Raw genomic sequence first — 13814 nt, forward strand, 5'->3', positions numbered from 1 at the left:
TTTTAATAATAATTTCCTCCACCTTAAGTTTACTTTAAGCTTTTTACAATAACCTTTCAATTTCTCTTTAACACTCTCTGACCTGTAGCATACACAGTGCCTAGGCAACTGAGCTGGTACCTAGCTACCAAAGGACTTAGTACAGGTGAACCCCAGATTACGAATGCCTGACTTATGTTTGTAAGTGGCATGGTGATATTATGAACCAACTCCTATAGAGCCTGTTTAGACTGCAAATTTGAGGTACAAGATAGAATTCATTTTGGAAGTTTAACAGGGATGAGCAGGGAGGGGGAGAAAAAAAATGAAGGAAAATAGCAAGAAGGGCTTGGCCAGACATTGTAATTAATGAATTACATAAATCAGTGGTAATTAGCATTGTAAAACAAAATGTCTGAATGATCACATGAAAAACCAGTATGATTTATAAAGTCTTCACTAAAAAAGAAATTCAATCCCTACCAGGAAAAATGAAGAAATATTTGAGATACATTCCTATACAATGGTTTATAATAGCAAATATAATTACATTAAAATAGAAAACCCACTAGAGAGTCAGCTATGAGTGTGGTACACAACAACAACAACATTATGTTAAAAATGTTTTAGTGTATCTGGAGTTTTTTCTTCAATGTTTTTTTATGCATACTAAGATGCACTATATACTAAGACAGACCATTTGATTAATAAACGTTAGACACAGGCCCTATCTAAGTATTCCAATTTATGTACAAATAAAGGACAGATTTACAAATGAAACTTGTTTGTGGATATTTTAAACTTATTTACTAGAAACACTTACTGAATTTTTTTCTTCTTTACCCAACTTACGTTGTTGTTGTTAGGTGCTGTCAAGTCAAGTACGACTCATAGCGACCCTATGAACAAAAGATCTGAACCCTGTTCTGTGCTGCGCCATCCTCACACTTCCTGACACACTGGAGCCCGTTGCAGCAGTCCCCTTGTCAATCCACCTGGTTGAGGGTCTTCTTACCCAATTGATAGCTTGTTCTAAATCTGACGATCATGCTTGCTCTTTTGTTGTTGTTGATTTTGGTCCATTTTCTCCTGTTTGTCACTGGGACTTAGTGACTTGAGGTGGAAATGGATTGTCTATGAATGACAGAGGCTAGTAATCGACAAGGAATTGGTACCTCACATTGAATTGAAGCCAGGCTTCAGAGTAATCTTCTAAAATAAGTTAAGCAGAGAAGGGTAAGTTCTGGTTGCTGGGAACCAGAAGCCGAGAAGTTAACTTCCTAGCTCACCCTGTAGTTTGTCTCATCTTCCTCATGTTTGCTGATGAGGCTACCACTCCAAAACACCCAGCTCAAAACCTCAAAACCTCAAATCAGGCTTGACTCTGAACAATACCTCCAAACAGAGGATCAGAGAAATGGAGGCTTTTTAGAAGGGAGTTCAGCAGTCATCCAGTTCTGCCTGTGTCATATACAAGGTTTCCATCATTCTCAGGGCTTTCTTTGAAAGCCTCTTAGGATATTTTGCTTTCTGTTCATATTCTAGACTCTCCTGAGCAGTAATTTTTTTAAATGAAAATATATACAGCAAAACATATGTCTCAGTTCAACAATTTCTGCATTTAAATCCAGTGACACTGGTTGCATTCTTTAAGTTTTACAATGTTCTAGAATGTTTTGCCAAGTTATTACATCACAGAACATTCACTGCCCCCTTAAACTTCTCATCTTCCTTTTCAAGTTGCTGTTGGCAGTTTGAGCCCAGATAATAATTCCTTAAATGATCATAATGCTCAAGGCAGTATTCTTTGGTCATTATGCTAAATTGTTGTTTGGATAAATTACAGGTTTGGTTTAAGAGTTAAGATTTAATGATTGTTTTAGGGTTATAATTTCAGGGTGCTATCTGCCTTCATTGAATTCAGAATGTCTGGATTCCATGAGATTTTGAAATTCTGTTCTGTGTTTTTCCTTCTTTTGATAAGGAGTATTGTAGGCCTGCATGATAATCTAGTGCAGCACTTGTCTGTCAGTTGCTGTATGAGATGACTCACAGGTTGCTGTAATGCCGGGAAACTATGCCATTGGATTTCAGATATAAGTAGGGTCACCCGTGGTAGACAAGATTTCAGCAGAGCTTTACGACAGAGATTTAAGACAGATTAGGAAGCAGGACTGTCCATCCACTTCTGAATAACGGGCCTTCAAAATCAGGAAATCTGTTGGATATAGCACTAGAAGTTGGAACAGTCAAAATGAAAAGAAACAGCTGTAAACATCTATTAATAATTAGAACATGGAATGAAAGGGCCAGTTCTTGGAAAAGGACATCATGTATGGAAAGGTGGAGGGTCAGTGAAGGAGAGGAGGACCCTCCGAGAGATGGATTGATGCAGTGACTGTAATGTTGGGCTCGAGTGTGGAGAGGATGACACAATATAGGGCAGGGATGTGAGCCGTTGTTCATAGGGTCGCTCTGAGTCCTGGTTGACTGGATGGTGCCTGACAACAACAATGAGTCACTGATCAAAATTGAACAGTCACCTATTTGAATGCTAGGAATGTTTCAGATTTATCTTTTTGTCCTCCACAATGGCAACCACATTGTTTAGCATACAGCAGGATGGGTGCATAAATATGTTTATTCACTCCACAGAATTTTTGAAGCTCATGATCTGGGTTGGTTACTAGACCTATATGATGGCAAAAAGATTACTGCTGATGAGTTTGAACTTCTTACCTTTTGGTTATCAGCTAAGTGCACCTTTGATGGCCTTTAGTGGTCTGTGGTTTGGAGGCCCTCTTAGAACTGAACGAGACAACTGGTTCAGGTCTAGGCCAAGGGAATGCTGTCTTGTTCTGGTTGTTTTTCAAGGCACTGTTTTGATTCCCTTAAAAACTTTTTTACTTGTCTTGATTCTTCCTTTGTTTAATCCAGCTTATTGTTTTTAAAGTATCTATTGTGAACCTGATACTTCTCTGGGTGCTACTGAAAATGTGAGGCTGTAGTAGGTCCCTGGCCTACTAGAACTTTGGAGTTTTTAAGGCCCACACATGGGCACTACCACAAGGTAGAATGTAGACTGCTGGTAGAAGGAGCAATCACAATTTAGTCCAGAAGTCAGGAATGCCTTTGTGGAGGAAAGGGATATTTGATGGTAACTGTAAATGAAACGTGAGATTTTAAAATTTTCTTTTTAGCAAAAAATAGACCCAGCAAAACCTTCCCATTCTACAGTTTCTAGACCTAAAAATTCAGGGCACTTGGTGAAATTTACAGTTGTGTCAACATCCTCAATATTTCTATTCTAGTTGTTTTATTTCCATTTATTTAATCTCCTTGCCCCTCCTTCGTCTCATCTGTTTAAAAGTACAGCTGACATCTTTGGTCATTCATATGCGTATGTATGTAACACAGGACTCAAGGGTGGCAGTATTCACTGTTTGGGTTAAATGGTTATTTAATTTACAGGTGGCTGCAGAGGGTAGCAGCCCTGGTGGCACCGTGGTTAAAGCATTTACCCTACAAATCCCAGATAGGTCAAACCCACCATCTTCTGCAGGAGAAAAATGAGTCTGCCCGCTTCTGTAAAGATCTGTGGCCTTGGAAATCCTTTGAGACAGTCAGGAGCGTGGCCTCTGGTCCACTCATAATATGAGGCACATGAGAAACAGCAGTGAGCACCGAGAAATCACAGACCACTAAAGGACATCAGAGAGCCCTGCTGGGACAATGTATATTAATCTCAAACACAATTAGCTCCAGGCCCGAGGCCCCAACCACTTTTTAAATGTAAGGCCTGCCCAGCAGGTCCTGGTTGACTCTAAACCAAGAGGCTTCTAGCCCACAGCTCATTGTTAGCTAAATCTGGTAAAGCCAATCAGTTCAGACCTGATTGTGAATGGGGAAAAAAAAGCCACAACCAAACAGTCCACAGCCGACCTTCACCAAGACAAGAGAAACCATCTTTCAGAATCCAGCTGCTTCACACATGAGCTTTAGTGGGAACAATGCTGGAAAGCAAGACTGGCTCTCCCCTGATTTGAGTGCCTTCATGCTTGGCAAAGCTGTTTTATTTTTGGACGGAGTGGATTTCCATTGTATCCCTACGCTCATCTCTTGCCCAACTAATGTTCACTCTAGAACTTTCCTTCCCAGGGCATCCTCTTTCAGTCTTTTGTCTAGATGTTGTCAGAATCCCCAGGTTCTAATCTGTTGCTGGTTGGTTCAGTAACAGAAAAATCTGCCAAGTTCAGGACTTTAAATTTTTTAATTTATTTTGTGTGTGTGTGTGTGTACCGTCAAATCAGATCTGACTGGTATAGGAGGAGATGGTCCCTCCTCCAGCAGAGCATCTAGTGGATTCAAACTGTGCACTTCTGGGATTGCAGTGCAGCTTCTTGCCACTAGGCCACCAGAGCTTGCCAGGACTTTGAATTTTTTTTTTTAAGAAGCAATAATAACTTTCTTTTCTGGAACTCCTTCCCTCTAAGGAGAGTACAACTTGAATTGGCAAATGTTTGGACAATAGGCAATAAGATAAAATAAATAGGATTAATGAAGAAAGGATACAATTAAGTGATAAAGGTGTATAAAGATTCTTTGGACAATGGAACACACACAATATGTATTCCAAATATAGCTCATTATTATTTTTACATAATCATCTAGTTATAACTTTCCAGCAGACAGTCATAATCTCCTCATCTTTCTACTGTAACTAAAGAAGAAGAATAACTTTTAAAAAGCACTCTTTCTTTTGTATCTCTTTTGCTGAATCTGTATGGGAGAAGCAACTCCCTATTATAGGAATGACCCTCAACCAGATGGAAGAAGCTAATTTTTTCCCCCTTCCATAGGCCTGGTGTCCCGAAACCGCCCTGAGGAGGAAGACCAGTACTGGCTAAGTATGGGCAGAACTTTCCACAAAGTGACCCTGAAGGATAAAATCATCACAGTGACTCGATACCTTCCCAAGTAAGTCCTTGGGTATTTAAGGCTTTCCACTCCTCTGCATTGTTGTTGTTGTTTTGTGTACTACCAAGTCAGAAGTCATTCATTACCGACCGTACAGTGGGTTTTCAGGGACTGTGAATCACCCAGGAGATCAAGATGGACCATCTTTGTTCCATGGAGTGACTGATGGATTCGAGCCACATGCCTTTCTGCTCTCCACATAACACGTACTTCAGATACTTAATTCAAAAGAGTTGAGAGACCACTTTTCTTTTATAGTCCTTGTTTTGTTTTGCCTTTTTAAAAAGGTATTATTTTAGGGCTATAGCTTATCTACCTCTGAAAGGGACTTTTTAAATATTTAATACAAATTTTTTATTTTCATTGTGATTTTTAACAAAAGTTTACAAAAAAGTTAAATTTTCATTCTGAATGGCACATATAAAGACATTTTTATTGGTTCGCATACATAAAACCATTCATATACATTGTGTTTTGTACACAAAGTATACTTGGTGTTTGATACAATCGTTCATATACATTGTGCTTCATTCATATACATGATGTTTTGTAACATCACCCATATGCATTATATTTTATGTCATTATTGATTGATGCCTGTTATATAGCCTCTGTCTTTTCATGTCCCCGTTGAGCCTTTTCCATTCCTTCACACCCAGCTCCACCCATCTCCATCTACTACCCCAGTGATTCCCTGATATCCCTCTTTTTCAAAGTAAAATTTTCAAAGGGAGCTCTGGCGGCCTAGTGGCAAGATGCTGCACTGCAATCCCAGAAGTACGTGGTTCAAATCCACCAGATGCGCTGCTGGAGAAGGAGGGGACAACCTCCTCCTGTACCAGTCAGATCTGATTTGATGGTACACGTAAAAATAATACAATAAAAATTTTTAAAAAAATTAAATTTTCAATTTGAGTGAAAGTTTACAAATTATGGTGGGCTTTAATTCATTAGCATTTTGTTTTAGAACATTAATTATAATTTATTAATTACTATGTCTACTTACCTCCTTATTTTATATATATATATAACCTTTCCATTTGCCCAGCTTATCTATTTATTAATGTTTACTCCCCTCTTTTTCCCTGCCTATCCCTCTGTCATTCTATGTGTAAACCTTTGGTGGTGGTGGTTGTTGTTAAGTGCTGTTGAGTTGTAGGTGACCCATAGCAACCCCATGAACGAAAGACTTGCACACTTGTATAACTTTCTTCCTTTCTGCAGGTTTATAGAGTTTCTGGAGGGAAGCTGTTTCGGAAGTCAATGCCATTCCTGCTTCCAAGCTTGTTTTAATTGGGGAGCTCCACCAAACACTGTCCACCATGGGTAGCCATTCTCGCATTTGACACATCAGTGTCACAGTGTTCAGCTTCACAGCAACCACAAGTTACCTCTGTACAGCAAGTGACAGACCAGGGCTGTACGACCTAGAAGAATGTTTAGCTTTAGATTTTTACAATTGTGATCTTGTGCCATTAGAGTCCTTTGGTGACTGACTTTTATTTTGCTTGCCTAATGCCCTCTGGATACATCTGTTAGGTGATGTTTCGTAAGTTCTTTTGTGGTGTTACATAGCACTCCATTCGCACCATAGTTTCTTTATCCAGTTATCCACAGATGGTTACTTTACTTATTTTTGTCTCCTTGCCCCTGTGAATAATGCTACAGTAAACATGAACTTATACTTTAATTAATATTATCTTCTTGTTATGTTCTGTCGAATCACTTGTGACTCATAGTGACCCTTTGTGCAAGAACCCTAAATCCTGCTCTATCCTGTGCCAACCTCATTGTCTCCAACACATCTACTCCCACTATCCAAGTCACTGAATCGATCCATCTCATTGAGGGTCTTCCTCTCCTGAGCTGTCCCTCCACTCTCCCAAACATGATGTTCCTCTCCAGGGACTGGTCCCTCTTTGCAATATGCCCAAAGCGTGTCAGATGAAGCTTCATTATCCTTGACTCCAAGGAGCACTCCGGCTTCACCCTCTCCAGGACAAACCCGTTTGTTCCCCTAGCAGTCCATGGTATATTCAACACTCTTCTCCAGCACCACAGCTCAAACGCACCAGTTCTCTTTCTGTCATCTCTAGTCACTGTCCAGCTCTCTGATGCATAGCACACATTTGCAAAGACTATAGGCCGGATCAGGTGCACCTTAGTCTCCAGCCTGACATTATTGCTCTTCAGTACTCTGGAGAGGTCTCTCACAGCTGACTTTCCCAATGCAGTTCATCTCTTGATTTCCTGGCCTTTGGCACCACGAGTGTTGACTGGGGGACCAAACAAACTAAAACTGTTAACTCTCTCAGTCTCTTCACCATCCACACTGATGCTGCCATTTGGCCCAGTGGTGAGAATCTTTGTTTTCTTGATGTTGAGCTTTAATCCGTATTGAAGGCTGCAGTCCTTGACCTTCTGTAGCAAGCGCTTCAGGTCCTCCTCAGTTTCAGCAAGCAGGGTTGTGTCATCTGCATAACGCAGGTTATTAATGATTCTTCCACCAATCATGGTGCCACATTCTATAATTTTTAACAAGCCAACTGGAAATAAGGAATCCAAGACAAGGACAATGAAATTGGAGAAGTTCTGAGAAATACCCGTTATCAGTCTCCGGAGATCAGTTAGTGACTGAAGTTGCAGTGGTCACTAAAGATGGCGGTGTCCAACAGCAAAGGTAGAGAAGTGGACTGGATTCTCTGGAGCCTTAGGAGCACACCCTCTGTTTTTCAGGTATCCTTATGAATCTGCCCAGATCCACTATACGTACAGCCTCTGCCCGTCGCACTCGGATTCAGAATTCGTCTCGTGCTGGGTAGAGTTCTCTCATGAACGGCTGGAGGAGTACAAGTGGAATTACTTGGATCAATATATTTGTTCGGCTGGCTCTGAGGACTTCAGGTCAGAGCAACTTTGGTTTTCCCTTTGTGTGTGTGTGTATTGTTTGTCCTGTTTTCTAATTACAAAGTAATGTTCTTTCTGTTGTTGTTATTAGGCGTCGTTGAGTCAAGTACGACTCATAGCGACCCTATGAACAAAAGATCTGAACCTTGCTCTATCCTGCACCATCCGCACACTTTCTGACACACAAGAGCCCATTGCAGCAATCACCGTGTCAGTCCACCTGGTTGAGGGTCTTCCTCTCCTCTGCTGACCCTCCACCCTTCCCAGCATCATTTCTTTCTCCAGGAAATAGTCCCTCCTATCAACATGCCCAAAATATATGAGGCAAAGCCTCATCGTTCTTGCCTCCAAAGAGCACTCTGGCTGCACCCTCTCCAAGACATATCTGTTTGTTCTGTTGGTCATCCATAGGATGTTCAGTGCTCTTCTCCAACCCCACAGCTCAAAGGTGTCAATTCTTTTTCTGTCATCCTTATTCATTACCCAGCTCTCAGATGCATAGCAAGGAATCAGAAAGACCATGGCCTAGGGGAGCTCTGGTGGCCTAGTGGCAAGAAGCTGCAACTACAATCCCAGAGGTGCACGGTTCGAATCCACCAGATGCTCTGCCGGGGAAGGAGGGGCAATCTCCTCCTGTACCAGTCAGATCTGATTTGACGGTACACGCACAGGAAAATAATAAAATAAAATAAAAAAAAATACCATGGCCTAAATCAAATGCACCTTAGTCCTCAAACTGACGTCATTACTCCCCAATAATTTAGAGCGATCCTTAACTGCAGATTTTCTTAGTGCAATTCATCTCTTTATTTCCTGACCGCTGATGCCAAGGGTGTTAATTGTGGATTCAAGCAAGATGAAGCTGTTGACAGTTTCAGTCTCCTCTCCATCCATCATGACACTGCCTATTATAGGTCCAGTCTAGGAGAAGTTGGGGTGGGGGTAGGGGGTGGGAAGGGAGAACTTGAAAAAAAGCACATCTGTTATTAGTGAGATCTCTTGGCCCCTCAGTGATGAGATCTTTGGTCAAAGTATCCATGTAGATCAAATTCTTGACATTTTCCTGACTTGGCTAGGATTTCTGTGATGTCTTGTTTTCAGTTTTTGTATATGACTGAGGATAATGATGAGAAAAACCCCATAAGCTTGTAGGCCCAGGTGCAGAGAAGTATCTGTCTGTGCGATATAAATAAAAGCAAACTTGGTTGCCTGCCTTCAGAGCTTAGGTTTTAGAAGAACCTTGAGATACAGAGGCAAGAATGGTGAAACTTTGTCTCATATACTATGGGGATGATGTTAGGAGGGGCCAGTCTGTGGAAAAGACATGATGCTAGGAAAGGTAGAGAGAGAAAGAGAGGCAGACCCTTCAGGATTTATTATCCGTAGGTTTGAGCGTGGTGGAGATTGCGGGGATGGTGATGATACAGGGTAAGTTATGTTCACAGGGTCATTATCAGTCATAGGCCTGTCAGTGGCACCTATGGGGATGAGATCTTCACCACAGAAACTTTTATGAACTTATTTCCTCACTTCTCCACCTTTTTCCTCCCCTTGACCCTCTGTAGCTTAATTGAGTCTCTGAAGTTCTGGAGGACCCGCTTCCTGCTGCTGCCAGCGTGTGTCACTGCCACCAAGCGGATCACGGAAGGAGAAGCCCATTGTGACATTTATGGGGACAGGCCCCGGGCAGACGAGGAGGAGTGGCAGCTTCTCGATGGTTTTATCCGATTCGTAGAGGGCTTGAACCGGATCCGCAGGCGGCATCGCTCAGACCGCATGATGAGGGTGAGGGGCTCTGAGCTTCCTGGGAACTGAGCCTGGTCTGGAAGCAGGACCTCTTCCTCCTACTTCTGGGGCCTCCTTTTGACCAGTTTACTTTACGTTCGAGCACTTATCTGAAATCCAAGCAATACATTCTCTAAGTCAGGAGGAAGGAAGGTGAGATGGTTGCAGACAGGAACTGGGTGCTGTTGTGTGGTGCTGAGCACCTGCTCTGCCTGAGGGTCCAAGTCCTGCACAGACCCCTCAGATGAGACTTGGCATCAGCATGGCCACTTGTGTGGTGTGATGCTCAATCACTGTGTACAGACTCATTCAGGAAAAGTAATGGCAATAATGTATCATCTTAGACTTTGAGTCCTGGCACAATAGTTAAAGCACTTGGCTGCTAACTGAAAGTCCAGTGGTTTGAAACCACCGGACAGTCTGAGGGACAACAAGGTGGCAGTTGCTTCCATAGGCAGTATGGCCTTGGAAACACTATCGGGCAACTCTGCCCTATCCTCTAGGTCGCATAAATGTGAATAGACTCAATTATCTGTTGTTAAGTGCCATTGAATTGGAACGGACTCCTAGCTGACTCTCCAGTGGTTTGTCAGAGGCTGTAAACTGCACAGGAGGAGAATGTTCATGTTTCTTCAGAGGAGCAGCTAGTACATTTGAACTGTGTGCTGCTTCTTACCATTCGGCCACCAGAGCTTCATCCAGTGATAGTAGATTATGGGGTTTTTTTTCATAGCTTTTAAGTCTCCTGGATGGTGGAAGGAACCTTGGTTTTGAATTTAGTTAACTAGTGTTGTGAAGCTCTGTCTCACATACTTGGGGCACGTGGTCAGAAGGGATTGCTCCTTGGAGAAGGACATCATGCTCAGAAGGGTAGAGGGACAGCACAGGAGAGGAAGACCCAGGATGAGACAGATTGACACAGTAACTGGGGTAATGGGGGGTTGGGGTCAGTGAGACTGGCTCAGGACAGAGCAGGGTTCAGAGCTGCTGTACATAGAGTCACTATGGGTCGCAGGTGACTCCATGGCACTTAATAACAACAGCAACAACTAATGTTTGGATTTCAGTATCAGTGGAATTTGAGATCTTACTTCTCTCACCCTCAGTGTCTTCTTCCATGAAATAGGGGTAACATTATTTCCTTCCTGTAGTTGTCCTGAAGGTACAATGAGATTATGTGTGTAAACTAATGCCAAGTGTCAGGGGCTTTACTTTATTTTTATTCCAGCAAACAATGAGAGTCTTTAATTCAACTGAAAAAAATGCTTTCTGTCATTGACCAAGCCCCAAGCGTTTGGACTCCTCCGTTTTGTTAGTTGGATTTCCAGGATCTGACGTGAAACTGATGCAGAAGCATATGGGGTGGAGTGTTATCCCTGGAACAGCCTACCCTGGCTAATGGCCTTGTCTCCTCTCTTTGCTTTAGAAAGGGGCCACCATGAAAGGCCTGCAGATAACCGGTCCCATTTCCACACACTCCCTTGAGTCTGCTGGCCCTCCGGTTGGGAAGAAGGGAACCTCAGCTCTGTCTGCCCTGTTGGAAATGGAAGCCAGTCAAAAGTAAGTGTCTGGTGGAGAGGGCCATGTTTCCATTCCACTCGCCCCAAGGGACTTCTGTGCCTCCCTGTCACAGGAAGGGTGAAATACGACATCTGTCTCCAAGGAACTTGTAATGATTTTTTCATGCATGAAAAGAAAACTAGGTTAGTGCCTGGTAAGTGTCAAATACCCTGTATAGGATAGAACAGAATTTCTAAACACCCTGGCTCTGGGCTCAATTTGACCTATAAATGCATTTTGTTAAGCCTCCAAGGTGTTAAAAGAGCTCTGGTGGCCTAGTGGGTAGAGAGTTCCACTGCCAACTCAAAGGCAGTCAGTTTGAATCTACCAGCTGTTCCACAGGAGAAAAATGGACATTCTCCTCTCGGGCGATTTACTGCCTCTGAAAACTGATAGGGTCAACTTTGAGTCGGTCTGGCTTGACAGCAGTTAACAACATGAACACAAGGTGTTAAATTTTTTTCAGTGAAAAACTCTTAAGTTTGAAAAAGTCTGGATTTTAGCTGGAGACCTCTAGGACCAAATGTGACAGGGCCTGTCCCAGAACTCCAGGACTCCTCACCACCCTTGATCAGCCCTTGTACCTCTGTCAGCATCTCCAGAGCATAAGGTTAAGCCCTTCTTCAGGCAGGGGCTTCTGATCCCAAGCCAGACTTGATATAAGGAGAGCTGGGCATGGACCCCTCAGCCTGGTTCTCGGTAGGGAGCCTTCCCTGTTCTTTGTGAGGGTTGAGAAGACCGTAACCCAAGGCTGAGACAAAGGATAGGAAGTGGACTAGTTAGGCTCTAGGTGGTATTGAACCATCTGCTGGCAGCCTGTGAGCTTCAGTCAGCTCTCAGCCCTCAGACTGTGGGTGGCCCCAGAAAGATAATGGACATGCCCTAAATCTGGTACACCCCAGCCTCACCTGGCTTTATCTGAGCACAAGGCATCTCTGAATCTGGATATGTATGGGGTAGGGCCCATACCCTGACTTTATTTAGCTCTTAGCTCCCAAGAGATAAGGTGGATCAGTTCATGCCTCTGGGTCTGCAGAAGTTTGGCATTTTTGAAGTTCTGATGCTCAGAGATAAGTGGCTAACACCTGAGGCTGGCAAACCCTTTTCCTCATTCCCACATCTGCAGTGTTATCTTTGAGGCTTCTTCTAAAAGGAAGCAGCAGCCTCGTGAGCTCACCTGGACTGGAGCCCTCTTGATGTGGCCTGGGAGTTTTCATGTTATCTTTAGCAGTATTACTTTTCCTTGCCCCAGGGAAAGAATTGGTACCTCAAATCAAACCTGTTATCACTGAGTCAGCCTCATGCACAGTGACGTTCTGGGACAATGTCAGAGCTGCCCCAGAAGGTTCCCAGCGCTGTAAATCTTTATGGCCCCTGACACCCTTGTCCACTGAGCAGCTGTTGAGCTCAAATCACTGAAAACCTGATTGATAGCAGAGTTATGTTACCGCCATGCTTGCAGGACTCCTCCAAAGCTAATCTGTTCCAACCAAAGTAGCCCTAGAGTTCGGAAGTCTTTGGGGCCCAGGCGAAAGCATTGGTGGTGTTCACAGAAAGGAGGACTCAACACACAGGGCAGCAGAGAACATGTGTGTGATAACCTCGCTAGACCCTTTCCTCAGCCTAGCGAAGCCCTCGTAGGCCACAGACGAGGTCTGTCCCTATATTGTCTGGCCCTGGATGGGCTCCAGTTCTATGGGCAAATAAAAACAAATCAGCAGGGGAGGCGGAGAAAATCTGGAGAATATCCATTTTGACGGGAAAAATATAATGTACGTCATGCATTATAATGCAGTCCAGCGTGATTGCACGCGTGTGCATAAGCTCTCAAGTCAACCCATAGCTCACCCTCCAGTGAGGTTTCTGAGGCTGTAAATCACACGGGAGGAGGTTGCCTGTCTTTCTCCCTCTACTGGATTTGAACAACCTGCCTTTGGATTGACAGCACAGCTCCTTACCCACTAAGGCACCAGAGCTCTATAGATGATATATAAAACAATAGACAGTGTATGTTGTAGCATAATGCATGATTGTATATAGTGTATACAGTCCAGCTGTAAATATATTAGTTGTAATTATTTGCAGCCTGGTAATACTGGGCCCATGTGACATAGCCATATGAAGAAGACACGGGGGCTGACCCTTCAGAAATGACACATGCTCTCTGGTCACCAGAGCCCACCACTTCTTACCTTGCACCTTCAATCTTGCTCTCAGCTTTTCTGGGCATCTGATTGTGTGGCTTCTGTGTAAACAGTAATGTATCCAGGTCCGTTATGGGACCGTATGTTGCTGGAAAGGGCAGGCAGCTTCTCCCAAGAAGTGGCATTTATACCTGAAAAGCAAGGAAGGGCCAGCAGGGGGAAGGTGAGACTCGCGAAGAGGGATGCCATTACCGGGGACAGACATAACTTGCTCCGGGAAGCGTCCCCGAGCCACTCATTCTCCTGCCTGCGTTATTTTTTCTTTCTGCTTTCCAGAGCACTTAGCAATATTCTGGGGCCTTGATTACTTACTCTCTTATCTTCCCTGAGTTGATGGTGTGCTCTGAGGGCAGGGGCTATTGGGGTGTGTGTTTAGTGAGTGATGGAGGCGGTGAAGCCAGG

At 43.4% G+C, this 13814-nt stretch overlaps 1 protein-coding gene across 5 annotated transcripts in view; it reads left to right on the forward strand.

Moving 5' to 3' along the window:
• The window catches only part of DEPDC5 (DEP domain containing 5), a 170875-nt gene that overhangs the window by 96434 nt on the left and 60627 nt on the right, over positions 1-13814 (forward strand). For all 5 annotated transcript variants that reach the window (XM_006894814.1, XM_006894811.1, XM_006894812.1 and 2 more), the window contains 4 exons: positions 4839-4956; positions 7693-7860; positions 9429-9648; positions 11075-11208. In XM_006894814.1, coding sequence (XP_006894876.1) covers positions 4839-4956; positions 7693-7860; positions 9429-9648; positions 11075-11208 — 640 coding nt within the window. The remainder of the gene's footprint in view (positions 1-4838; positions 4957-7692; positions 7861-9428; positions 9649-11074; positions 11209-13814) is intronic.

Source organism: Elephantulus edwardii, unplaced genomic scaffold, assembly GCF_000299155.1.
Source record: "Elephantulus edwardii isolate Elephantulus edwardi_28Jun2011 unplaced genomic scaffold, EleEdw1.0 scaffold00151, whole genome shotgun sequence".
Taxonomy (NCBI): Eukaryota; Metazoa; Chordata; class Mammalia; order Macroscelidea; family Macroscelididae; genus Elephantulus; species Elephantulus edwardii.